This window comes from Carassius gibelio, chromosome A2 (assembly GCF_023724105.1).
Source record: "Carassius gibelio isolate Cgi1373 ecotype wild population from Czech Republic chromosome A2, carGib1.2-hapl.c, whole genome shotgun sequence".
Taxonomy (NCBI): Eukaryota; Metazoa; Chordata; class Actinopteri; order Cypriniformes; family Cyprinidae; genus Carassius; species Carassius gibelio.
Genome location: NC_068372.1, coordinates 18,025,160 through 18,052,488, shown reverse-complemented (window position 1 = coordinate 18,052,488; position 27,329 = coordinate 18,025,160). Strand labels below are relative to the sequence as shown.

At 37.2% G+C, this 27,329-nt stretch overlaps 4 protein-coding genes and 1 long non-coding RNA gene across 7 annotated transcripts; 2 read left to right on the top strand and 3 right to left on the bottom strand.

Annotated features, from left to right (window-relative positions):
- The first annotated feature begins 1,095 nt into the window (after nucleotides 1–1,095).
- gad3 (glutamate decarboxylase 3) lies at nucleotides 1,096–9,493 on the top strand. The gene is made up of 15 exons (XM_052617122.1): nucleotides 1,096–1,177; nucleotides 1,709–1,860; nucleotides 2,456–2,698; nucleotides 2,778–2,868; nucleotides 3,932–4,044; nucleotides 4,161–4,276; nucleotides 4,538–4,617; nucleotides 4,708–4,762; nucleotides 6,037–6,153; nucleotides 6,236–6,300; nucleotides 7,228–7,306; nucleotides 7,762–7,911; nucleotides 8,310–8,417; nucleotides 8,573–8,662; nucleotides 8,737–9,493. Exons 1-15 carry the CDS (start codon nucleotides 1,170–1,172, stop codon nucleotides 8,908–8,910), a joined length of 1,641 nt encoding a protein of 546 aa, XP_052473082.1. The 5' UTR covers nucleotides 1,096–1,169; the 3' UTR covers nucleotides 8,911–9,493.
- A 2,814-nt stretch (nucleotides 9,494–12,307) lies between these two features.
- LOC128029350 (E3 ubiquitin-protein ligase rnf152) lies at nucleotides 12,308–18,063 on the bottom strand. 3 transcript variants are annotated; one of them, XM_052617111.1, is made up of 4 exons: nucleotides 17,928–17,996; nucleotides 13,891–13,981; nucleotides 13,639–13,724; nucleotides 12,308–13,560 (listed from the first exon to the last, which is right to left on the bottom strand). In XM_052617111.1, the coding sequence occupies exon 4, from the start codon at nucleotides 13,427–13,429 to the stop codon at nucleotides 12,842–12,844; it is 588 nt and encodes a 195-aa protein (XP_052473071.1). In that variant the 5' UTR covers nucleotides 13,430–13,560; nucleotides 13,639–13,724; nucleotides 13,891–13,981; nucleotides 17,928–17,996; the 3' UTR covers nucleotides 12,308–12,841. The 3 variants fall into 3 exon arrangements, with proteins under 3 accessions (XP_052473071.1, XP_052473072.1, XP_052473069.1); XM_052617112.1 differs by lacking the exon at nucleotides 13,891–13,981 and having other exon boundaries at nucleotides 17,928–18,063; XM_052617109.1 differs by lacking the exons at nucleotides 13,639–13,724; nucleotides 13,891–13,981 and having other exon boundaries at nucleotides 17,928–18,061.
- A 2,466-nt stretch (nucleotides 18,064–20,529) lies between these two features.
- LOC128029336 (bucky ball) lies at nucleotides 20,530–23,842 on the bottom strand. The gene is made up of 7 exons (XM_052617087.1): nucleotides 23,686–23,842; nucleotides 23,497–23,550; nucleotides 23,193–23,348; nucleotides 21,613–23,109; nucleotides 21,424–21,525; nucleotides 21,223–21,324; nucleotides 20,530–21,129 (listed from the first exon to the last, which is right to left on the bottom strand). Exons 2-7 carry the CDS (start codon nucleotides 23,501–23,503, stop codon nucleotides 21,098–21,100), a joined length of 1,896 nt encoding a protein of 631 aa, XP_052473047.1. The 5' UTR covers nucleotides 23,504–23,550; nucleotides 23,686–23,842; the 3' UTR covers nucleotides 20,530–21,097.
- Nucleotides 23,843–24,024: 182 nt separating this feature from the next.
- Nucleotides 24,025–25,586, top strand: LOC128029344 (uncharacterized). The gene is made up of 2 exons (XR_008187364.1): nucleotides 24,025–25,061; nucleotides 25,135–25,586. It is a non-coding gene; the product is annotated as an uncharacterized LOC128029344 (long non-coding RNA).
- Nucleotides 25,587–25,703: 117 nt separating this feature from the next.
- On the bottom strand, nucleotides 25,704–27,206 carry LOC127940020 (uncharacterized). Its single transcript, XM_052536138.1, has 8 exons — nucleotides 26,989–27,206; nucleotides 26,743–26,813; nucleotides 26,493–26,672; nucleotides 26,260–26,318; nucleotides 26,098–26,172; nucleotides 25,962–26,024; nucleotides 25,766–25,879; nucleotides 25,704–25,721 (listed from the first exon to the last, which is right to left on the bottom strand). Exons 1-8 carry the CDS (start codon nucleotides 27,204–27,206, stop codon nucleotides 25,704–25,706), a joined length of 798 nt encoding a protein of 265 aa, XP_052392098.1.
- Nucleotides 27,207–27,329: the final 123 nt, after the last annotated feature.

Sequence of the window (27,329 nt, the reverse complement as noted above, 5' to 3'; positions counted from 1 at the left end):
TTCTTCATTCATTTTTATTTGAAGCACACTTCAAACATAGAAAATTAAAAAATCTTGAAGTATACTAGGGTATAATAAAAGATCAAAATGAAGCAATTATACAAAAAAAAAAAAAAAGTATCTTGTTTCTCATGTCTTAAACAAAAACAGCCATCCATCCATTAGCAAGTGTTTTACCAATGGGTGGAATCTTCTGGAAAGGATTCTTCCATTCAGTGAAGTTACAGTACCATGGCTGCGCTTGTTAAGGTAATGTTCAAGGACTAAACAAAAAAATCGTTTAACCAGTGAGACTGATGGAAGCAGAATGGCCAGCCTGATTAAAAATCATGAAAATAAATAATAAAAAAAACCTTCATATCTCACTCACTGTGTCCTCTATTCACTTTGTCCAAGCTATTTGCACACCATTTGAAAGACTGAGCTCCTTTGTGCTCCTTTTAAAAAGGATCTCTGCTGGCCTGCCCTCGTTGCAAAGCAAAGTCACCGGCTTTTACATCTCAAAATGTAGACAAATGGACAAAATTAAATCTGATTTGCATCAAAAATCTGAAGAGGTTTTACATTGTATCTGTTCTGTCAATACTGTGAAGTTTTAAAACATTTCCTGAATTGCAGTATGTATGGTGTATTCTGTTAGTTATTTGTCAGTAAGAATTTAGATTTAGACGGAAGCCTCCTTGACTTTTAGCAAAAGAAAACCTGACAGGTCAGAGAGTTTGAATGTTTTCGTGATCTACATACAGCTTGTAAAAAAACAAGCCAGCATGATTTATAAATGGGAGAATTTTGGCCTTGAAAAGTGAAGCTTCTGTTGACTGAATGCCTCAAGATATGGCCATCTTCACATAAACCTGTTTTTTTTTTTTTTTTTTTTTTTCGTGCCTATAGGCGTCTGTCAGTGTGAAGGCACTGCAGAGCATGAACACATTCATATCAATTAACAAAAGAAGAGACAGGGTCTTAAAAGGTGATGAGGCCATGGGCGTTTCTATCTTTATGTAAAAGCATTGCTTCTACAGGGAAGGAAAGCCATGCACTATGACCACACCCAGTTTGACTGAGGGTTGGTTGATTTTCAAACCTGGGGCAGAGGCTGGGGCTTTTAGAACTCTCAGCCATTTGACACAGACTCTAGATATTAACAGTCTACAAGAGTGGATGCCTCAATGAGAAGGTAAACTACTTTGACCTAATGTTGTGTTTTCATTATAACATGTTAGAAACCCATTCATTATTTTCGTTTTTGCCATTCTGTAAAATTTCCGAATAATTATATGCAGTTATTTTTGTTAACGTAATAATGGCTAATCACAGTGTGCTGAGATTAAACCATTTCGTTTTGGTTTTCTAATTGAATGGTGTCATTTCTGAAGTTGTGTTTGTGTGCATCTGTCAGTGTTATTATTGTTAACTAAACCTATTAAAAGTTGTTTTTGTTGGTTGAAATAAATGAAACACCAAATATTAGATGTAAAAATAAAATAAAACATTTCAAAGGAATTTAGACATTTTTTGAAAATTTTCAGAAAAAAAAGTTGAAAATGAATTAGTGAAATTAGAGAAACTAAAACTGAAATGAAAATAAAGCTAAAAAGAAATATTTAAAAAATAACAAACACAACAGAAACTGAAATACCTGAGAGTAAAATAGCAGGTGGTCTCTGTGCCTGCGGGATTTTGAGTTTGTATGTTGATGTGTGTGCAGGTCTCCAGGAGACATTATGGAGTTAACACAAGCTGACAGGCAGCATTTAGACAAGAGCAAACAAGACACGGGTTCTTTAGGAAACACCGATGACGGCCTGAAATATGATAGTGGGCGCGTAGCCCATGACTTCAGCTGCATCCACAGCAAAGGTACAGCAAATAATCAGATGAAAGGGTGTTGAAATGTCTGAGCTTATTTCCCGCAGTACAACAATGGTAATAGAAAATATTTCTGAAAAGAAATAGAGCCCAGCATTGTGGGATATTTTGCTCTTTTCAGTTTAATACCAAATGTAATGAATGTTTTGAGTGAACATGCTCAAACGTAGAGAAAGCTTGTGGAAATAGCATTGTCTGACATTCAATTATCTATTCAAATATTGTTCCAATGAAATGAATTGCTATAATGTATAAATTGCACACTAAGCCGTTTTGGATAAAAGTGTTTCCAAAAAATTTTGTAAATGTATTATTAATCTAAATTAAATAATGCTTTCAAGAGACTCATTTTTAATTCAGTTACAATTACTTACACAAAGTAAATATTGTCATTCAATATGATGCATTCAAATTATTTTCATAAGCAACACTTGCAAGCGTTTTACAGTTTTCAAGTGGAAAACGCAAATTAAACCACAGAACTGTGTTGCAGCGGCTCTGGATATTGTAGCCAATACATAGTGTTCATACTGGACCTGAATCACAAAACATTTGTAAGAATGGCGTGCATTTTGTGTTTGTTCAGATCTGTTCCCTGCTGAGGATGGAGAGGAAGCCACCAAGCACTTCCTGCAGGAGCTGGTGAACATCTTGCTGGACTACATCAATAAATCCCTCAAACGCAGCTCAAAAGTTCTAGATTTCCACTATCCTCACCAGCTTAAGGAAGGTCTGGAGGGATTCAGCCTAGAGCTCCCTGACCAGCCAGATAACCTAGAGCAGCTGCTGGTGGACTGCAGAGACACGCTTAAATATGGGGTTAAAACAGGTTAGAACATGCAAACTAACACAAGTCACAGTTGTGTGTAGTGGAGCTTTTTGTTAAAGCTGCCCTTTAATGTTGCCAGGTCACCCGAGATTTTTCAACCAGCTGTCAACTGGACTTGACATCATTGGTCTTGCAGGAGAATGGTTGACGTCCACAGCAAATACAAACATGTAAGGCAGGAGTTTAATTTCTTCAGCATTCATATTATAATTATAGATGAACAGAAAATAAATGTGAGGGGTGTCCATGGATGAAATTGTAAATAAGGTATAGGGATGAAACTTATATATATATATATGGACCCACTTTATATTAAGTGGCCTTAACTACTATGTACTTACATTTTAATTAATGATTAGTACAATGTACTTATTGTGTACATACATGTTTTTACATTGTACTTATATTTAAAAAAACTACATGTAATTACATGTGTATTTAATTTCTGTAATTACATTTATAATTACACTATTGACCCATACTTTACACCTTAACCCACCCTTAAACTTACCCATACCTCCAATCCTCACCCTAACCTTACCCCTATCCCACCTCAATAGCAGCAAAAGTGTTTTACAATACAATATGAACACAATAAGTACATTGTACTTATTTTTTATGTAAGTACATAGTAGTTAAGGCCACCTAATATAAAGTGGGACCATATATATATATATATATATATATATATATATATATATATATATATATATATATATATATATATATATATATATATATATATATATATATATATATATATATATATATATATATAAACTTTTATCAAAACCAAACTCTTAAACAGTGTAACATGTAGGTTTTTTTAGCTGCTAGTTCTTGGGAAATTATACTTCTAATATCAAGCTTAAATAAGAAGCTATTAAACAATAGTACAAAAACAATGAGTTATGTATGTTAAAGTACAGATCCTTTCTGCCACATTGTGAGATACACCTGGACAAACATATGTTGACTGGATTGAGGCAGATCTGAATGTGAGCTTTCAGTATGTTGTAAGTGGACTAAATGATTGGGGAAGTCATGACATTTATGACATTTTTATTATAAAGCATGAGGTCAAAAAAAATCTATTCTAAGATTCTATTCTATTCTATTCTATTTCATTTTCCAACCTGACTGAAAGCAGCGTTTGTCACAGTTCCCATTATGCCCGATTTCTTTTACGGCTCTTTAGAGCATATATGAGTCTAAGTTCTTCTCTTTTTACAGGTTCACTTATGAAATATCCCCAGTCTTCATACTCATGGAAGAAGTAGTTCTGAGAAAAATGCATTCAATTATTGGATGGCCAGAGGAAGATGGAGATGGAATATTTTGTCCTGGTAACAAGCTGAAAGCACAAAAATACAGGACGCATTTATATTTGTGTTTTGAAAATGAACATTGGAACTTTGCTATCATTAGTATTTCATTAAACAGCTAATGGCTTTCTCTGCAGGAGGCACCATGTCCAATCTGTACAGTGTGTTGTTGGCTAGGTTCCATCTCTTTCCGGTGGTGAAGACCCAAGGGATGTCTGCCATACCTCGCCTGGCACTGTTCACCTCTGCGCACGTACATAATCTCATTATTGTTTCCTCCACTCTCAGCGGGCATGCTGTGGCAGTTCCACTTACTCAATGAGACACATAGCTCAACACATTTCAGCTATTACCTCCTCACCCGCTGATTGGGAGGTCAGACGTTACGTGTCACAGCACAGCAAAGTGCTGATAAACTGACGTTAATTTAAATATTTCTTGTTATGGTAAAGCAAAAGGTCAGATCATGTAAGCAGTTTGCCTGTGCATGTTTAACATACGTTTTCCTTATTAGTGTCATTATTCAATCAAGAAGTCTGCAGCAGTTCTCGGCATCGGCTCTGAAAACGTTATAGTCGTCAGATGTGATGAAAGGTTAGATTGGTGGATGGAATCATAGGTTCATAATGTGCAAGGTGTCCAGTTTAGCAAGAATAATACAACTTTTTGGTTTCTCTCTGTGAGGGGTAAGATGATCTCATCAGAACTGAACTCCAGCATCGAGACTGCAAAGTCTAAGGTTGGTCAAGTGAGCTGACTTTGAGCTGAATATTTTTATTTGTATTTGTATTTTATATTTATATTTATAAGTTTGTTTTCTGGTTCCTGTACCATTTACGGATAAGAACTCCATATAACATGCAACATTTCATATAACAGACCTTAGTCAGGTTAGACGACATACTGAATTTAACATGAAGCAAACAAGACTATTGACACTGCATGAAAGCCCTAATTTTTCCAACTAACAATTTTCTAAACTGTTTTATGGAGTTTTCGTTTTATTTTGTTTTGATTGTTTTCCCCAGAAAAAATCATTATGTTGTTAAACAACAGCACAGTCCATTGAACGTACTGTACTTCTATTAATCACAGCCTTGTTTTAATTCCTGTCAAAATTAAATATTTCACTATCCTGTTTAAGTTCTATAGCACTCTGTATTCAGATTGCCTTCTCAGCCAAACTCATCAGATCAGTAGAAATGTATCATATCAGTCCTTCAGTGAGCGCTTGGAAACAATTGTGACTTTATTTCACTTCTATCTCTATGTGTTTTCATTATTGGCAACAACAGTATACTGTATACACAATGTGGGAACTGGGTTACTGGGAGATAGTTGCATCACCTACTGATTCCTTTAAAATAAATGCAAGTTCTACCACTTTAAGGGGTAAGCTATAACATGCAAAGTGAGGGGTTTATCTACTGTAGCCAAAAAGTTTGTTTATTATAAATATATCCTGCAGTATAATAAATGTTTATTAATAGGACATTTTTATGCTTTTCTTAAGATTTTCTTGAAGGGTTGGTAGAGCTATTAAGATTTTCTTGAAGGGTTGGTACAGCTATTGCATATTAAATTAACTGCCAATGAAATTAAATTTCTGCAGTGCACACATTAAAAAATGAAGGGGAAAAAATAGACTAAATCCCAGCAGCTAGGACCTTGCACACCTGATATTCAGGTCAACAATAATTTTGCTCATGTGACTTAAGAAATTTCACACAGAAATTGTAAACATTTACTAAGAGACAGTAAGTAACACTGAATTAAACATAAAATAAAATAAACTTTAAAAAGATTATTGGAATATATTTAACAATAATTTCTGTTTCGGTCTTTCTATTTCAAAATGTCATGTTTAATTAAATGTGTTATTTGCTGTGTCTTTGTAATTCATTATGAAATTTACTGGCAATTTCTGAGTAAAACGTTTTCTATGCCTACTTTTTTCAGTGTATGATATCTTGTGTCTACAACATTTAGCAAATCCCTGTTTGCTGTCTATAGGGTCTGGTGCCATTCTATGTCAACGCAACGGCAGGAACCACAGTCTACGGAGCCTTTGACCCTCTGAATGAAATTGCAGACATCTGTGAACACCATGGCCTATGGATGCATGTGGATGTAATGCATGTTATCTTATTATGTACATTTTATTTAATGTAGTCAAAATGAGGCAGTGCTTTAATATTCTCATCTGATTTAGGCTGCTTGGGGTGGAGGCTTGCTTCTGTCCAACAAACATTGTGTGAAACTGCAAGGAATTGAAAGGTAACCTAAATCAATCATTATGATTGTATAATTCATTCCTGTTACTCAATGGCACAAGCAACGCAAAGGTCATCGGTTTGATTCACTGGAAAATCATTAAGTGATAAAATTTATAGCTTGAGTGCAGTGCTTTGCTTGGATAAAAGCCTCCACTAAACGCGTAATTGTTAACTGGGAAACATAGCAACATTCAGTCCATTTAACTGTTAGGAGTGCACATATCAAGGTTTTGTGATGTAATGCTTTAAGCAAAAGCAATGTCAAACTCCAAAAGAAATCAGTTGCCTCTATCTGAGATTCATTGACACTTGTAAATTTGCTGTGTGCCATATGAAAATAATAGGGTGACTGTTTGCAAGGCTTGTAACATTTTCTGATCCCCTGTCTCTATTGATAAAATGGCCAAATATCCTTTTTTACATGCTACCTTGTTGGACTCTCATGTTCCTTTTAAATCTTGTTGGCTAATACAAGGACTGCTTCATCTACATTAAATGTCAGCAGCCAGTTCTCTGAATGCTTCTTTAACATCCCTCTGTTTCATTTTCTCTAAATCAACACAAAGTGTCGCCTTCATTGCCATTACATTTGGTGTTCTGCAGAATACTTCACGTAATTTCTCTACAATTTTAGCTCGAAGCTCGGAGTGTGGTGAAAGCACATGGACATTGACTCTGAACATCGACATTGAACTGTCAGCCTAAACACTTTCTTACTTTCCTTTATTTTGTACTGATGGTTGGTCAGAACCTGCAATTACAGCCTTGCTTCTAGAATACATCAAATTGATACAAACTTTGTGTCTAATGGATTCCACCTCCGCTTTCATCTCCATTTCAGAAATCATTTTATATTTTCAATGTGTATTTTAAATTGGGATTATTACAACATCTAACATCATCGTTTTATTCATATGCATTCATCCAGAGCCCATTCTGTGACCTGGAACCCACACAAGATGATGGGCGTCCCACTGCAATGCTCAACCATTCTAGTGAAGAGGAAGGTGAGCTGAGAATAAGGAGATATAAAAAACCATGTAGGAAAAAATATATACTTTTGTGAGTTTTACTGCTCTGAAGAAGCTGATTAACATAAATTTACTTAACATATATATAGGTGAATTTACAAAAAATGTTTTTGTTCAAAAGCACATGCCTTTGATGGCTAATATCGTGCCTCAGTGTCGGTAATGTGAGCCTTTTGTGATGGTTGGATTTTTCCCTCAATTTTCCCGCATGACAAAGTTCACAGATCTCAAAATCAGTATCTGAACGCAAATGATGCAGACTGCAAAGCATGCAAGACAGACACATCTGGAATCTAGGTTTTGTCAAGAACAGTGGGCAGCTTTACTGCTCAGGACAAACCAGAAATGTCATACACATCACAACAGGCGGCATTGATTCTTGAGGAGCTATTGAAAACCTAGGCTATGTTAAGGCTATGTGTTGTTTTCAGGGCCTCCTGCAGGAATGTAATCAGCTGTGTGCAGAGTATCTCTTCCAACCTGACAAGCACTATGATGTGTCCTACGACACTGGGGACAAAAGCATTCAGTGTGGACGGCACGTAGACGTCTTCAAACTGTGGCTCATGTGGAAGGCAAAGGTCTGACAGACAGTGTCCTTATTCAAACTAAATGTGCTTTCAACCACCATCAGAAATCTGATCTGGAAAATGAGAGAGCTCCCAGATGGAAAACACACATTTATGTAGTTATTTTTGTGGAGAAGTGAAGAAGAAAGAGGTGGAGGCAAAATATTGTTTGAAATAGTTTAATATCCAGAATTGAAAAGTAGGAATTGTACCCCAGTTATTAAAAAGGAAGAAGAAGAAACTACAACATATTTGATTTATTCTTTGATGTAACAATATTCTATTATTCTTTTCTGTGAGTGAGCCTTTGGTTTCATCTACTTTTAAAATGTTTATTTCTCTTTATTGAATTTTTTTTCTCTTTTGCATTTTCTTATCGAGAGAGCAAATATTAAATACATTCTTTACAGGGTTCTGAGGGTTTTGAAGCACAGATCAACCACTGCCTGGAAAATGCAGAGTATCTTTACTACAAGCTGAAGAGAAGAACAGACTTTCAGTTGGTCTTCAAAGGAAAGGTAATTGCCATGTTTCTGTGCATTTTCAGCATATTTTAAGATGAAAATTGCTGAATTATTCCAACAGTTGTTAGAGCTCATGGTAAATTTTTGGTTCCCCATGCATGATATAAATCATTGTTTTATGATTTCATATGTTTCACATATCATTTCAGCCTGAACACAGTAATGTCTGCTTTTGGTATCTCCCAAAACGACTGCAAAGCATTCTTCCAAGCCCAGAGCGAGACAGAGAACTTCATATGGTAAGTCAAGAAATTAAGCCGTTTCATTTCATAATTAACCAGTAAATTCAGGAAGGCATTATGAATTCCCACAGGTGGCTCCGAAAATCAAGACGAAGATGATGGAGGAAGGATTCACAATGATTGGCTATCAACCTCTGGAAGACAAAGTGAATTTCTTCCGTTGTGTTTTCTCCAACCCAGCCACTCAGAGGGAGGACGTGGACTTTCTAATAGATGAAATCGTTCGTCTGGGCTGTGAACTGTGAAAATCTTTCTTATAATAATCACAGGATAAATATTTATTTATTTATAGCCTTCTTTCTTCTTACATCTGAATCCAGTTACCAGTACATATACATGGCATTTATGAGCAAAATAATTAGCAATTATTAATAATTTATTCTTCATCTAGGCGAAGTGTGCTATATGTGATCTCCTTTACAAATCCTGTAGCTTTTGACTAATGAATTAAGTTATAAATGAGGTTTGAAAGACATATTAGTGGAGCCACATTGACCAAAGGGAATAGATGGTCACATGCTGATTTTCATTAAACCAACATGCTGCTTAGAGATGAGTCATTCCTTATAACGTGACTAAATGGCACCTGCTCTCTATCAAGATCAACAAATAAAGTGCATTTTGAAGGAGAAGAAATCGGGATTTCTGCTCATTTGTTTTGCAGTGTACTAGTGCCTCCTGCTGGTATGATCTTCTAATGGTCGGGGCTACTAAATTGATAACTTAATTATGTGATTGTGAGAGACTGAACACTGTAGAAGTCACAAATATTCGTGCTAACATCAAAAAAATAAAATAAACTTTTTCAGTGCACAAATCAATCACATTTTTGGTCTCCGTATGTCTGAATTTGTTTGTAGCTTGTTGGTTTTCATGCTTCGCTCTTTGTCCTGCACAAAAGGAATTTTATGTGAGAGTGATTTTACACATTTATTTATTTGTATACCACCTGCTGTGCAAGCTCCATTAGTAAAAAAAAAAAAAAAAAAAATGATATAGCATGCAGGTCCCTCTGAATTTAGGTTTCTTATTGCAGCACAAGCAGTCAGCTGGGATAAATTTGTCTTCTAGCCCACAAGTGACAGTTAAGATTGAAAATCAGTCAGAACAGATGATTTTTTAACCCTTCTTATCCCAAACTCTTTGTCCTAACAAAATTTTGTATCCGTATATTTCCCAAATATATATATCAAAAGCAGATGACAGCATCCTTGCACAGAGCATTAAAGGGATTTGTAAGGGTGTGTGACTGAGAAGATGGATTGTGTCAGTGGTGTGTGTTAATGGCCTGTTAAAGGCCCCTTTGGATAGGTGATTTACTCAAGTTTGAAGAGAAAATGACATGTGGACAACACCATCAATCATGTACAGTACTGCCTGGCACTTTGCATGATTTCAGCAAATGCATGCAGTTCTGTAGCATGTTGACATACAGGCCAAGGTAAATGAGGTGTGCTCTTTTGGCAATTGTATATGCATCTACTCACAAAATAACATGCTAAAAAAACAAACATATTTTCATATGAAACATTTAATTTTCAAAGCAATGCGATGAATAAGAAGTTATTCCTTTTTTTGCTGCTGTTAACAGCTGTCACTCTTCTACATACACACATTTATTTATTTATTTAGCAGATGTTTCATCCCAAACAAAGCCCTTCCACTATATGTGCAATCAAAGTCTTTAAAGTACACTGAAAAAAAAAGATATATATATTTTTTAGTAGGTGTTTTACCTGTATTTTGAATTTGCACTGCATTACATTATATTTTCGAGTTAACAGAAATGTCTGTAAAATTAATGGATAATGTTCTGGCAGAACATTACCAGTGCACTTTCCTGAATGTAGCTTTTTCACATCTCTGAGTTTTAAATGTGGAATTAAATGTAGTCGGGTGAATGTCTATGGTAGTATGGTCATCATTTCTACTTTTGATGTCATAATTATGACTTTTGTCTCAATTTCTCAATTTCAACTGTCATATCTTCTTCTGCTGCATTAGAAACACCACTGAAGCTAAATGACTATTTTTTGCTATTCCAGAGTAAAAGTACACAAAGTATAAGAATAGTGTTATAAATGCACATTTAAAAAAAAATTATAATAACACCGATCATTTATTTTATTGTTTTGGAACATCATCATCACAGGCATGCTGGAACAGAAAAGATACAGTGTGTTCTGTAAATATTTGACAGCATGACAGTACGCTTGAGTTTATGCACCTGTGATAAAAGAGTGTAGCTGAATCAGTCAAACCTGTTTATTAAGAGTAAAACATGTGCAATGTCAGCACTGTCATTTGCTTGTCATTTGTAACAAGATATTTGTATTTTATATCATATCATGTGTCATCAAATCAGATCATATCAGGCCTATTCATAATCTTACTTGGCCTATCAAAATTTAAAAGCATAGCAGAATGCATAGCAAAAAAAAAAGCATAGCAAAATTTAAAAGCATAGCAGGGCAGCACTGGGCACAAAATGTGTGAGTCTCAGCTCAAGGTTCAGGCTTATTTGTTCATTTATGATGTCATCAATGACTAGTCGACATCGACTCGACTTTCAACCTGTAAATTATATAAATCCAGTATAAATCCACATCACAATATGAAACAATAAAATGCATACAACAGAGATACATGCTCTTTTTTATAGCATTCGAAGAACAAAAATATTTGTAAAAAAAACAAAAAAAAACAAATACTGTCATCAATCAAGTGTGATGGGTGGTGTTGACAGCTTTTGATGCAGATGGGTGAGCCTCACTGGGCCAGAGCTCATCTCACATTTCGATATCAAATGTGGTATTCAGGAAAGTATTATTACTTAGATCGAAGATTATATAGAAAACACTTAAAGGGACTTTGCTTAGATATTATACATGAATCAATACTATTGATTTAGGCTTAAAACAGTAACATAAAACTATTTATTATGAGAGGAATCTAATTTAACTTAATGTCCAACAAGTTGCTGATAACATCATTCATTATGTCTGGGGAAAATGCATCTGTGATTCATACTACCATTAACAAATTTGGGGCCAGTAAGATTTTTTAAGATTCTGGAAAAAAAGTTGCTTAAGCTCAAGGCTGCATTTATTTGATAGTAAAAACTGGAATATTATGTAATTTTATTATAATTTACAATAACGGTTTTCTTTCTTAATCTATTTTTAAATGTACTTTATTCCTTTGATGGCTAGGTTGAATTTTCAGCAGTCATTACTCCAGTCTTCACTGTCACATGATCCTTCAGAATTCATTCAATCATTCTAATACTGCTCAGGTGCTCAAAAAAAAAAAAAAAAAAAAAACTTTCTTATCAGTGTTGGAAACTGCATTTTTGTGGACACTATATTCTCTTTTTTTCAGGCAGGATTCTTTAATGAATAAAAATTTTAAAATAAAATGTCTTAGATTTTTTCCCCTTTTGTATCAATGTAAAAGTCTTCACTGCTGAATAAAAGTATTAACTTTTAATATAATAATAATATTTGGCCCAAGTGATGAACAGTACTGTATTTGTGCAGCTTCTTAAGCAGCATATAGAGGAGTCAAAAGGTTCTTTCTTATCATATAAATATTCATCTGTTTTGAATGAAGTATAAATAGTCAAACAAATCAATCTGAGACTGATGTTTTCTCTCATTTAATCCAAGGCAAAGTCAAAAATGTAAAGAAACTGCTTAGTTGAAACACCATAAAACATACACCAATCAAATACACACAGCAATGAACATTATTTAAAGGCAGTGCAGCTACGTAGTAATATGTAATTTCATTTCTACATTTTATTTTTCAGTCACAAACTGCACAACTCAATAACGCACAACTCTACTGTAGTATTAGAGACCAAGTTAATTTCCCTCAGGTACAAGACATGCAAATACATGGAGTCAATACAGCTAAAGAATACCTCTTTAATGACATTTCTGCACATTAATTGAACACATTCCCTAAGAATGAATGAACCAGGGCTTTCATAGGCTTTTGAAATACCACAGATTGCATAGATTGTGCCCTTGACTTCTTTCATTCCCTTCTGCTCATCTACAGTATATAATCACCATAGGTATGTGATGTACCTAATCACAATCACATCTGAAATCACTTAAGAGATTGAGCCATATTGGTAGGTCCTTTACAATTGAAATTGATTAATCGGTCTCATCCACAGGAAATAATAGTGAAGCGTTTGGAGACACAGGACATGTTATGCAACACGATACCGAGCAGAAAAATCAAAATGAATGCCACAAGTAGTACAGTGCAAACTCCTGTCCATGCTGTGGTCTTAACTGCCACCTCCTCCGTCCCCTCCTCACCCGTGTCATCTCCCAGCACAAGGCTCCTGCCATCAGAGATGTTTAACACCCCAATGCTTTTAGGAACAAATCGGCATGCCGGTTCTCCAGGAAGTAACGCCCCATCTGTGTCCAAATTGACAGGCAGCAGGTAGCAACTGCTATTGGGTAAGTGTATAAAGATGGGAGAGTATTCGGAGGAGTGAGACAGACCGATAACTGAAAGTACTTCCGGGTCATCTGGAAGATGTGAGACCGAAAGGCCGCCGGGGATCTGCGTCACACAACGACACCAAGGACAGCGGAGCTCTCTCTGGCTGAGCCTCATCTGGCTCAGACACACGGAGCAGCAGGTATGCTGGCAGTGCAGGAGTTTGGGACGGCGCCATTGGCTGAAGTAGTTGAAACAGATTTGGCACTCAAGCCTGGAGCTCTGGGACAAGGTGTCCATCGTCCTTAAAATGTGGCTTCTCGGTTGCTTCGATGAAGGTATCCTTGCTGGTTTGTTTGGCCAATACACTTCTCCGTCAAACACTCAGTGTTGATCTGGTCGTCAGTGCTTTAATCCACATCTAGCTCTTCCTGCGGAAGCGAGACAAATATGTTGCATAAAAACAGACTGTCGAGGATTTAATAAAGGAGAAAAGCTTTGGCACATACACATGCAAGCAGAGGGGTTAATTTATCATGCGCTAGCTGTGAGCTGGATCGAAATTCTCGTCAGGCTTGACTTCGATGTAGACGCCCTGGATAAGTAAACAAATCAGCAGGGATTAGGACCGACACGGTGAAGAACGCTGAGGTTAAATCGTGTGTGTGAACTAAAAACAAAACATCTTAATTAGTTAATTATCTGTGATTAATTCTTTGATTATGTGAAATGACTTGATCGCTTCACGAAGTGATTCTTACCATGGGTTTAGCACAGATCCAAGCAGGGTTTCAAAACATTCAATGAGCACAGCTGGAAATAAAAGCAGTCTACAGGAATATCCTTCCCCATCTAACAATACATGATAATAAAGAACAAAAGAAATAGTACTTTAACTGCCCTAAAATGAATCCATTCCTAAAGTAGGGAGAATGAGGTTAAATGTGCCCGTTTTTAAGTTGTGCCCTAAATGAAGAGATATTAGAGGTGAAACTAAAATGCCTAATAATATTTCATGATTAAAATTTTAGATTTTAAAATAGAAGGCCACAGAGTATGTCTATAAATAAATAAATAAATAAACTTGTCCCATTTTACTGTTAAACTGTATCATATCAAGAGGTAAATTCATTGGGGATAATGCAATGAACATTTTGTGAAATAAAAAAAATATGATCATAAATGTAAACAATATTTACTAATGAAAATACCATTCTAACATAATTTTGATATACATTTTTCACATTTCATAAACCAATCAGGAAGACAGCATGTCTGAAAAGTGAAATCATTTTTATTATTTTCTAATAATACACAGTCTCCAAATGCATCAGACACTTTCCACCACAGCTACATTTTTCAGAGATTTAATAATGAATTTATTCTTAAGCCAAACATGCATGGCCATACTTTGTTTAAATGCATTTATATTTTACAAAGAGCATATTTTAAAAACACATTTAGCATTTTCTCAAATTGTATTTCAAAATTGGAAATGTACTTTCTGCCCATTTAAGCACATTTTCTGGTTCAACATTTTCGGTTTGAAAAATCTGCACTGTCAGCAACCTACATACAGAATTTTTTGAAATATTTTAGCTGGAAACAATATTGGATAAATGGATAAATATTTGCTGTATGATACATACAAGTTAATGTAACATGAGAAATACTTATCACTTTGTGCATCTCCCAATCTGCGCATGATGAATTATTCCTAAACACATGATGAGGTGACACCTCGCCCAGTGACACATCTAATACTCCTCTCTTGACTTCTGATCTGGGTCCTATGTTAGTTTTGTCTTCACTTATATGGTTAAATATTATAACATCATGGAATTTAATGTTTCAAACCACACTATATAAATTAAATGCATTAGTATTATGGTTTCTGTTATCAATGTAACTTTGTTATCAGGGTTTTTTGTATCATTGCCAAAAAAAAGCTGTTCTACTCAATGGGCAGTGTAATCCACTTAGAGTGTTTATACGAGTTTTCACTAGATGGAAAACTTCCTCTTACAAGCAAGAGCAAAATGTGACCTAGTTTACTTGAGCCCTTAGGCACAATTTCTAAAAACCTGCATGACACATGAATATTTGCATGCATGAAGCTGACCAGTGAATGGGAGTTCAAAACCCCCTCCAGCACTCATGCCTCCTTCTGACCATAACCAATTCAGAGCTTAAAAATATTTCCTGGCCTCATCTAAAATTTATTTGGGGGCATTTGTTTCCTTCAGGTACTGTACGGCTAATATGCATTTTAATTGCTTGGCTCAATGCTTGTCACTAAGGGATGAGTATTCAAGGTGAAATGAAGTGTGCCGGTACTACACGTCAATCACCTGAGAAAAGAATGAACACTTACCAAGTGACTAATTTAAAGTTAAAAGACTTGTGGTCACGTTTTCAGCATAAACTTCACACCAGACTTCCTGTTGTTACACTTCTAACTGCTCATGTGACCATGACATGCAAAACAAAAGTTATCACATCGTGTTCGTCTCTTTCAAGTTCAAAGGTTTATACGATGTAAGTAATTGCTCATATACATATAATTCCACTTCATCCCTTGAGGGGAAAAATAATTAATAATGCAATTAAGCCTGCTATTGTGGCATGAATGCACGGACGCCCCCGAGGGCTTATGCGTTATTAGGTACACATTATCTTGTGACAGAGAAGTGGAAATATTTCCTTTCTCTTTGGGACTTCCAATCAAAACGCATTACGTAGAAGGCTTTAGAGACTTACAGACATGAATACTTTTCATTTACCAAAACCTTTTGGCTAAATGATCCCAGTTCATCATTTGAAGTCCGTGATTATTTCATGCTCTTCAAATTGGTGTCATTAAAAAAAAGTGCAGCAAAAATGAAACAAATTTGAATGCTACCAATCCAGATCACTGTTATAGAGAATTCAGGTGCTTCGTATTTCAGTAACCATGAAAACCATTCCAGCTCAATTTCACACAGCATAATTTCCTTCGGCACACAGGGGAGAAAATGTGCCAATCTATTAAACATCCTGTGGGCACATTTTCTAAATCATATGAAATACTTGAGAAGGTGTACCCTTGTGAACATGTCCTTTGAGTTCTCACTTCTGTACTGGCATCAGGATCTCATTTTACACTGAGCAAGCTAGCTTTAGTTTAACCTGACATATTTTCAACACAAACTGGAAATATTTGCCTTTTTACATTTACTTTAAAACAATAGAGGATTAAGAGTATGACTAAAGAAATACAATGGGAATGGCACACTAGATGTGCCCCACATAAAATATTATCAAATGTGAAACTATGCCTTTACGATTATATCTTTAAAGAAACATGAATCCCATGGTGGACGCTTCACTGAGGGTCAATCTTAAGTCCAACGTCTTGAAAACTAAGACAATGAAACAAGCAGATACCAAACCGTCAGCTGTGTGCTAGCATCAACCTGATGGATGCAGCTGATTCAGGGGATTTGTCAGAAAGAGGGGAAATGAAAGGAGGGGAAATGAAAAAAATATTAAGGCCGTGAGACATTTCTCAAGGGTAATGCGCTGACTTGAGCAGGTGGGGAGGGGCGTCATTCATGCATGCCCTTGGCCTTTACTTTTTGATGCCTTTTTTCATGCAACATAAGACGCCTGTGGGATGTTGGCATTACAGCTTGCCACCTCCAGCGTTAACCTGCGCAAACAATGCAGAAATGTGAAACATCCCAGTGTGACACGTAATTTATGCGGCAAAGTCACACAGATTTTCCTCTGTGTTTATTTTTGAATCAAAACACACTGAACTTCAGTTGAGCAGGGAGTTGAGTGTTTGTGACAGGGAGCAGATAAGTGTTTAACTTTGTACTAAAATCCTGTCTTAACAAACGGGTGTCAAATGAACAGAACTCTTAGACTGATTAAAGTACATGCCGATCACCAACACAAACCCATGTTAATAAGAAACCAAATATATAGAGAACAGGAAACTCGAATGCTGAGTGGATCAAGCAGTGTCTGATAGCAAACCACTGAGATGAGATAATGCAAGATAATACCAGTGGAATGTACTAATGAAGACACAGGGACACAGTAAAGTCAAACAACCAATTTCGGTTGAAGTTGAATGACATATAAACAGACTCTGTGTGCTGAAGTTTGGGAAATATAAAGATAACCCAGATATTTTGGACTGCGCGACATGTACAGGCATTATCAGGGCACGTCTGTTTTCAGAAACAGGCGTATTTACAATAGTTCAAGTTGGCGGTGTCTCAAAACCTAGCAACCTGCTCACATTTCTGGGCATCCAGCGAGCCTATGTCACCCAGAAATGCCGCCTAGTTAGGCAGCTAGCTGTGGTTTGACACGCGGCCATTTCAACGTCTCTAAACAATAAAAACAAGACATCAGCCGGAACAGAGACAGAAACTGCCCAAAATAACCCTGCTGCAGTGTAAAAGAGCAGGTTCCTTCCGTACTGCACTGATGCATAATACAACCAAATAAAATAAAACACAATGCAAAACTTGATGGGCTGCTAGAGGCTAAACTTGCTTTGACAGACAATGTGCTCCAATAAAAGTTAAACACGCTCAGAACAAACCGCGGTTGAAACGTAATGCAGCAAATGTGCATCGATGCAGTGGAACTACACTGATCCAAACAAACAGATTTTGTTTGATGTCAACTCTGTTATTGTTTAACAAGGGATAAAATCTCAGAACAAATTTAATGCGAGTGCACGTATAGGAAAGCCAAGTAGTTTTAGCCCTCTCTTTGAAAAGAGTGGGGGGAAACTCACCTTGCATATCGAAAGGTGTTTTCGTCTATGCAAACACAGGACATCGCATGCAGAGCAGTCTCATCTATCATACTTCACTCTGCCTTCTTCAAAGGCTGTAGTACTGTACTGTAAACGCTCTCTGCTACAACCACAGCGCAGCCAATAGCGAGCGACCTCTGCGAAGACAACAGCCAATAGAGAAGCCCGCTAATCATATTGCCACGCCCCTTAACCAGAGCTAATCAAGTCTAAACAGGTCTGATAGTTTAGTTGTTTGAGGCGGATTACATTTTGTTACATTTGTTTAAAAACAAATACGTAGGCTACTTGCCTTGAACAATATGCACAACAATCTTTTCAATAACAGTCCTCAATTTAAGTAAACATACAAAAAAATTAAATCTTTCCTTTGTTTTTTAAGGATCTTTTTATAAACGTATAAAGGTTAAAGGCAAAATATTTAAGTTATTTTTATTTAATTCAAATATCACGTCATGATTGTCACGTGACACTGCATCCATTTACTGTATAACTGATATATGTTTTATTTTATTTTATTCTTTCTTATTTGATTTCTAAACATGTGAACTATCAGGAAATATATTGCTTTTCAAACATGTGTAAGTAAATGTGATTTGCACTAGATTGTTATTTGATCTATAATTGGTTATGGGCAAAGCAGAGCAATAGTGTGCTATTAACTACACATAAAAACCCAACTTTTTACTTAAGTATATGTGTGTTATGCCATAAAATATTTGTTTAATGTGTCTGGCTTTGTATTTAATGGGAATTTAATCAAATAAAATGTAATAACATAAAAAATATTTAATAAGTTACTGTAACATTTTCATTTTACAAAGAGCAAAGTACACTTACATTATCAAAGAACATTTTCACTTCAGTCTAGCCAGAGTTCAGGCACTCTCATTTAAAAAAATCCCATTTAAATCATTGAAGCTGTTTACACTGTGAAATTAATACCTTACTTACATTCTTATGCATATAGTTCAGTCAGCAAGCAAGTGAACAAAACACAGGGTTTCAGCAATGACTCATCTGAACCTCTCTGATTGGCAATTGCATTCATAATCTCAACAGAATCGTGTGTGATTGGTTATAAGGCAAGTTATCTCTTTTCTATCCTTTGGAAGCTGCATTTAAAATCCACTTGGCTCAGAAACTTTGAATGGCCATGACACCTCTGCGAGGCAGCTTAACGGTTTAATGATCTACAACAAAATAAAACAAATTTCGGTGATAACTAAACTAATACTTAATTACTATAATACTGATTTCTTGCTAGAAATAATATCAAAAGGGCAAAAAGTTAGTCAGAAATATACATTTACACACAACTGTCCACCAAACGCAACTTTCAGATGCCATCTTTATTTTTTGGCTCAACAGTCATGGAATAGAACACACAGGATTGTCGGATATCAAAGGCAGCAATACATCTATGCTGCCTTTAAAATTCAATCAGAATATGGTGCCTCCGGAGACAGTAAATAAAGCAGAATTTGGTTTTGGATGCCTTCCTGCCTTGGAATGCTGCCTCCCAGACAGCAAGCAGTTTCGGCCCAGATCCGGCCCACATCTGGCCCACATGGATTTCATGCGGGTTAAATGTGGGCCAGATCTCGGCCAAAACTGCTTGCTGTCTGGGCTCCGAAGGCAGCATTTTAGAGGTTTCGAATGCAGCCATGCACTGTGTCCATTTTGGTTGCATCCGAAAACTGAAAAATGCTTCCTTCGGAGGTTGTGATTTCGGCCCCTGTGTCGAGCTCGTTCAGTGGCATGGCTTCCTTCTATGTTAATAAATCATTAGCTCATCCATGAACATGATTTCTGCCCGAGTCCCATCGGACTGCGTTGGCTGTGGGGATGAAGACGACAACTCCCATGATTCCACACTCGGTCACGGCATCAACAAACTTCGGTTTTGAATAAGTCCTCTATAGCTAGTGGCAACAAAAAAAAAACACAGTGCCTTTAAGTGATTCTTAAAGTAGGATTTATAGTATTAAAGTAGATCTTGAAAGGGATAGACTATTGGGAACTAATGAAAATGCTCAGTGTTGTTAGAAGTAAACTTTTACATTGTAGAACAGTATTGCATGACAAGTTGTTTATCCATTTCTATATCATGCCTCTGGGCAAAATCAGATTAAATTTAGGAGGAAGCCCTCAAACTGACTTTTTGAATGTCAAAGCTGTCATTCAAAGTGACATAACGTATTGCAGAAAAATAAAATCAGATGGAGAATCTGAGAAGCCTGTGACATTTGGGCTAATACGTTACCTTTTTTTTAGACTCCGATTTAATAGTCTGTGTAACTTCTGCAAGTACAAATATGGTCATTTGGTCTTAGCATTGCCCTCAAGGAGAACTTTTAAAAATTAGAACTTGCAAAAAAGCACCATGCTTTAGTATATTTGGGCAAAAGGCAGAACAAGCATTAAACTAGTGTTTAAGGTTTAAATTCACCAGAGAAGCTGGAATCATGACTAGTCCATACTAATGAGCTGGCCCTTGAAAATGAAAAACATGGACAACAGCAAACAAATGCACATGGCAGAGTTTTATTTTAAATAAATAACACGTACTGGACACTGGTCAAGTGCAATGTCAAGACTTTAATGACACAATAACACTGTACAGCTAGGTGGAGTTTTCTGCATGTCAGCATTACACCGATGTATAAAAAAATAGCACGGTAATAAAAACAAAAGACACATTTGGACTAAGAGTGGTCAAACTGCCAAATTGTCCACTTTATTTCTCATCCTTTTTTCTTTTTTTTCCACATCACCCCTTAAACCAGCTGCATCTCTAGTGCCCAACATTTGAAACTGGTCGCAGTGGGCCACGCCAAAACTCTGAGCCCTTACACACCAGACAAGATCCACACCTCCAAGATCAAGCCACATGAGAAAAAGGCCTTCTAAGCAGAGGTCAAGGCCTGGTCCAGTGAGAGTAGTTTCTGTATAATATTAAGATGAATGCGGCGCACCCAAAATAGAAAAAAAGTTAACTTGAGCACTGGAAATGCAGCAAGGTGTACATCACGTCATACTTTAGTTACATACAGTCAAGAACAGTGTCCATGTGTACATTCATAGTGAGGTGCATTTTACACAAGTTTCAGGTAATACATTTAAGTATCACAGCAGTGCATTGTGGTTTAGTATCTTGTGCCCCTTTTCTTCAAAGCACCTGATGGGACAAAGTTGCACAAATAAACACTAGTTACTAAAAAAAAAAAAAAAAAAAAAAAACGATGTGACCGGATTAAACCCCTAAACTCACCTCTGCCTCTCTGGCAGTAGGTAAATTGGGTCTCATCATATTCACTTCGTGGCCTTTGTTGGTGGACTGTCTTACAAGTCGGCCTTCTCAAAGGAGTTCTCCCTTTACAAATAAAAAAAGAACACAGTGTAAAAGACATACTAGACACTTGCATTGAACAATTTTAGACATCCAAGTAGGTAAAAACCAAATCAACCCTACCTTGATCCTGAGGTCCACTAACTTGCCTCCAAGATCTTGGTTTGGCACCATAGCTCACCCAGTTCTCTTGGTCGGAGACAACACCCTCTCTCCATTTTCGTTCTAAAAATATTTTTGCATGATTAGACCACCTTGTGACAGCATTAAAGTGCAAATTCAAATTATTATTATTTTTTATATCACCCTTACCAATACAAGGCCTGCACAAGGCACCCTTTTGAATTCTCTTATCTGCTTTAGCCAGAGAGCCACACTCCTCAAAGCACTCTCCTTTGGGATGCACATGAGCCTGCTCATGTAGACCACAGCTCTCTTGGCCTTCACACAGCAGCTTCCTGTGCCGGTGTTTGGCACAGTGATGGCCACAAGAGGGAAGGGCATGCCTACTGCAACTCTTCCTCTTCGGTATTCTCGGAGATTCACAGTTACTCCGCACATCTGCGTCGAGGTCATACTCACAGTCTTGATCGGACGCCTCATCTCTCTCAAGATGGCTGTGTTCAGCCACTTTGCACATTCCTACTTCATCCTGCAAGCTTGAGCCGCAGCACACACACATTTTCTGGCAGACAGGGCAAGTTTTGTCCACACTCAGGAGCTCTTTTCTGGAGCTAACAGGAACGTCAGTGGTTTCAGCCAGCTTACCACCACCAACATACACATGCCCCGGAATGAGATCAAGATCCTCCACATCAGTGGAGAACATTTCATCTCTGGAAGAGAGCTCATCTATGGACGGACTCAGAACACTCTGGCGTTCTTGGGTCACGGGAGGGTAGTAGCTGTAGGAATATGCACTGCCAATTGAGGACAGATAGTTTTGTGGAGGCAACAGCATAGATGGAGAATCAAAGTAAACAAGTGGGTCAATCGTGCGTTCAAGACTAAGGCCAGTTGTTGTCTTATTGCATGGCAAGCGAAGGATTTGATATGACAGGTCAAACTCTTCAGAGAGCTTTATGAGAGGCTCCATAACATCAGCATCAGTAGATGCAATATTCTGTACCAGCTCATCACCTGGTTTCTCCAAATCGAGGTCCTCTGTTGGATCAGCAGGGTCTTTGACACCACTACAGAACACATTGCCAGTTGCATTGGTTGTTGACTTTTCATTTTGGCAGCATGTTTCATCAGGAACACTTTGTTGCTCATTATCCACATTGGCATCCTCTTTCTCATGGACAGAGGAACTGTCAAGGGGTAGCACATCTGATAGCATACATTCATCCAGTCTACCTTGGCTAGATTCAGCATCATACGCAGAGTCGCTGTAGGTTGTGGGCCTTGTGACCTGATCCTCCTTGCCTTCCTGAGAGGTGAGCTCTAATTTAGAGTCTTCATTTAAACAGGTCAGTTTATCTCCTTGTACTACATCAGGGGTAGAGGAGACCACAGAGTTAAGCCCCTTGTCACCACCTTGTTCACTGGCCTTCAGACTCTCAATTTTGTCTAGCAGTTTGTTGACTGAATCACTAGGATCAGTTTGGACCTCAGAACAGGCAGTCTCCCGATGCGTCCCTGCATGTTGATAGTGGTGGCGGACACGCAAATCGTAGGATGCAACGGAGGGGAAGTGGGGGTTGATTCTTCTGTAATCAATAGGCTGCATGGGTGCATGTGGGATCACATACCCAGGATACTGCATAAACTGATAAGGGGCCACATACGGTCGGCCGAATTGCAAAGCTGGAACAAAGAGAAAAAAAAAATGGTTGTGATAAATTAACTGATAGTCAACAGTAATCACTGCCTCAAAAGACTGAACTTACATGGCCCTGGAAAGCCATAGTGGCCATATGGATTCATGGGCCATTGATACATATAATAAGGTTGAGATGGTGGCTGAACATAGAAAAAGGGCCTGGTGTGGTTTACTGGATGGTGAGGTTGCCCAACTCCCATTGATTGTGAAGTGTTGTTTATGCCTAAAAACAAAAACAAAACAAAGTTGCATTTGCCAGATCATTATAGGCTACATAATTAGCATTTGCCTGGGTGTAGTTATTCAGTATCCCGGTCGTTCAAACAATAGAGCATAACGCTAGAAACAAAGTCATGGGCTGAGAAGATTACCTTCCATTTCCTGTGAGGAGACGAAGACAGCACAGGATACAAAACACCGCAATACTGTAAAACAAACGTTCCACGCTCAAAACCACGATATATTAGACCAAACAAACAATACCAATAAAGGAAAAGAAAGGACAGGCATTCTATTAGCACATTTTATATTACAACAGCAAAAAAAAAAAACCCACTAACCTCAGATGTGAAAGTGACAAAGTGGACTTAAATGTGTATAAAGCGAGAGCAACTAACTCTGGCAATAAAGTTTTTCACTTCAGATTTATAAGTTATGCTTGTTTTCAGCGATCCACGCAATCAAATGGCAGCCAGCAGGTGTATCCAATTTATCCTTTATTCAGCAAAGCACTGACGTCGGACTTTATCATAAGCAGTCTATGCCTCTAGTCTACTTCATTTAAAATAATAACAATAATAAATATATAAATAATTATTATAATGTTGCTTCATAATTCATATATTAATTTGTTTTGTATTATAATTCAACTTAATCAGTTCACATTTATGTACTCCAGGGGGGTATTCCAAAAAGCAGGTTATGTGACATACCTGGGTATGTATAAGGGTAAGTTCGTGGATAACCTCAACGTTCGGTTCCAAAAACAGAGGTCACTTTCTGGGTATGTATGTAACCATAGCAACTGACTCTCTGAAGATAACCTGTTCGAGAGCAGGTTATGTTTCAGTGTAACTTCGTTTCAGAAGGTTGGTGAGCATGGCGTGCCCTTTTGACGAGGATCCTGTGGACGTTGAAGCACAAATTATACGAGGTTTTTTTCATCGGGAGAGGGTTATAAGACCGCGTATTGATGTGTTTGCTTACCCTAATGAATATTTAAAAGAGCGTTATCGTTTTTCCAAAGATTCATTAGTTTATTTAACACGTCTTTTAAAACCGCATATCGCAAATGTGACAAACCGCGGCTCTGCGCTTAGCACAGAAAACATTCTGTGCATAGCACTTAGGTTTTTTGCGTCTGGGCATTTTTTGTACAGTGTGGGCGATTCAGAGCATGTGGGAAAGGCAACTGTGTGTAGAGCCGTTCGTACAGTGTGTCTGGCACTTAAACAGTTGTTACCCACGTTTGTACAGTTCCCTGGCCATAAACCTCTGCTTGTTATTAAAGACGAATTCCACAGAGTGGCAGGTTTGTCCTTTGTAGTAAAATATATGACGCATATTTAATATTTAGTCATATTATTAATATCTATACATGTATTCCTTATGCACACACTTCATACTTCCAAAACTTTCTGTTTCAGGGTTTCCAAATGTAATTGGGTGCATTGATGGCACTCACATTCCTATTAAAGCTCCATCAATAAATGAGGGAGACTATGTTAATAGGAAATCTATTCATAGTATCAATGTGCAGGTAACAACTTAATTTTTTCCCCTTCTTAAAATCATCAAAGTCATTACTTTTTCCACTAACTATAGGTAATATGTGAGGCAACCCAAATCATCACCAATGTCGAGGCAAAATGGCCAGGATCTGTGCATGATGCCAGAATTTTCCGCGAGTCATCATTATGCCAGACATTTCAGCAGGGTATGATTTGCTTTATACAATTTTTGTTTTTTCGTTTTTACTATATTTGTGTTGTACACTTCAATCATTACAGGACAGTACAATGGTTACTTGCTGGGGGACAGAGGATACCCTTGTCTGCCCTATTTAATGACACCCTACCCTGAACCTGAGCCTGGACCACAGACACGGTTTAACCTGGCTCACAGCCGAACACGGGCCAAGGTGGAGATGACTATAGGGATCCTCAAATCTCGGTTTCAGTGTCTGCGTGGGCTCCGGGTTAGTCCAGAGAGGGCATGCGACATTATTGTGGCTTGTGTTGTGCTTCACAATATTGCCACTATAAGAGGAGAGAGCCACCCTCCTTGTATTGAGGAAGATGGCCCAGAGGAACACCGACAGATTTTAGAGGCCAACAGAGACGGAAGACTTTTGAGAGACAGGATTTGTCAAAATTACTTTTATTAGTTTTTTTTGCACTGGTCTGCCAGGCAGTTTATTTCTTCATTTCCTGAAAAACAATAAAAGTAAAATTCATTAAAATGTTTTTTTTTATATATTGCTTTACACATACATACATACATACATACATACAGATAGATAGATAGCTAGATAGATAGATAGATAGAGACAGACAGACCACTTTTAACATGCAACAGATTAATATTCAGACAAGTTCTCACCTTAAGGCGATTCTCAAGTAATTCTATTTCAAATGCTGCTTTTTTAATGAGGAGCCTTTTCTCTTCCATTTGAAGCTGTATAAGGTCCATCTCCATGTCACTTTTTCTTATTTGTTTTTGAAGATGGACCTTATACAGCTCCTTTGCTGGCAACTAAGGTGGAAAAATGTAATAAATTAGATTGTTTGGTCAGACAATAAAATTAAAATATGGACACATGGACACAAATTCTTACCCTGCTTAGATTGTGTGCTGAGGCTGAAGGACCCTCATCTGTGGGCAAATCCCTAGGTATGTACTATGAAAGGACAATGACAGTTTGTTACTCTAATGCAAAAAGGGGCCATACATCATAATGGTATGCATCATACCTCAGTGGATCTACCAGCATTGTCCACTTCTGTCACAGCAGATGTGGTCTCTTCATCGTCATCATCATCTTCATCCTACAAGACAAATATTCAAGTATACATTATTTGGCAAAAAAAAAAAAAAAAAAAAACCCTAAAAGTACCTGACAACAAATCACTTACAACTGTGACAGACTGTGTTCTTTCTGGAGAGTCCAATAATACAATCCGTCCATCAGTATCTATAAGAACACACAACCCGTTAAATTCTCAATATTATCAAAGAAAATAATACATCATATGCAGTTAAATAAAATAAGCCTACATAAATTAATCTTGTTCAAAAAGCCTTTAAGTGACAGAGATAGTAATTTATCAGGATAAAAAATGAAAACAAATCATAGAGGTAAACTTACATTTCACCCTTTTTTCACCATCACTTGTGGTGCATAGTATGTGTGATGAACTGCCCCCTGGAATGCCAGCAACCACTGGTCGCCCTTTATTAAGGGACAGAGCCAGCTCCTCAGATGGGGTGAGGGGAGGTGGTGGTGGCCCCCCGCCAGTTAGACGGGCTTCAGTCTTTTTTCTGTTAGCTGCATGACAGAATGAATATACTAAATCCTGTTATAATAATAGTTCAGTAATTGTGTAATCAAATATTACCTTTTTGCAGAATGTTTTTGTGTTTCATTTTGACTTGGCTTAAAGTTCTTGTGGCTCCAGAAGGATTACACCTTATTAAATAAGAAATATACATTATTATTTCAAGCTAAAGAAATAAAATGGCAGGAAAAGTAAATGCTTTCATAGTGATTTAACATATTCAAAAGTATGTATAAGTCATACTTCATTATTTTGCATTTCAATAAAACGGGAGCCAATACCAAATTTGTAATTTAATACACTCACGCATTTACTCTGTCCGTTATTTTTTGCCAAGCCAACTCTCTTGCTTTAGCCGATGCAGCTGTATTGCTTCTTTTTAATATTATTGGCTTAAACTCCTCATAAGCATGCATTAAAACTTCCAACTCCGCCTCTGTGAAATACGCCGCTCTCTTTTTTTCGCTTTGAGTTTCCATGGTGACTCGTGAAATCGGCGATCCATTGAAAATGTCTTTATACATGCACCGTGCACGCGCATTAACTCTGGGTAACCAGTCAGAGGTTGATTAAGCTAACTCTTCTCAGGTGTTTTGGAACCGACATACTCATGGTATGCCTGTTTGGGGTAAATCAACCCAGAGGTT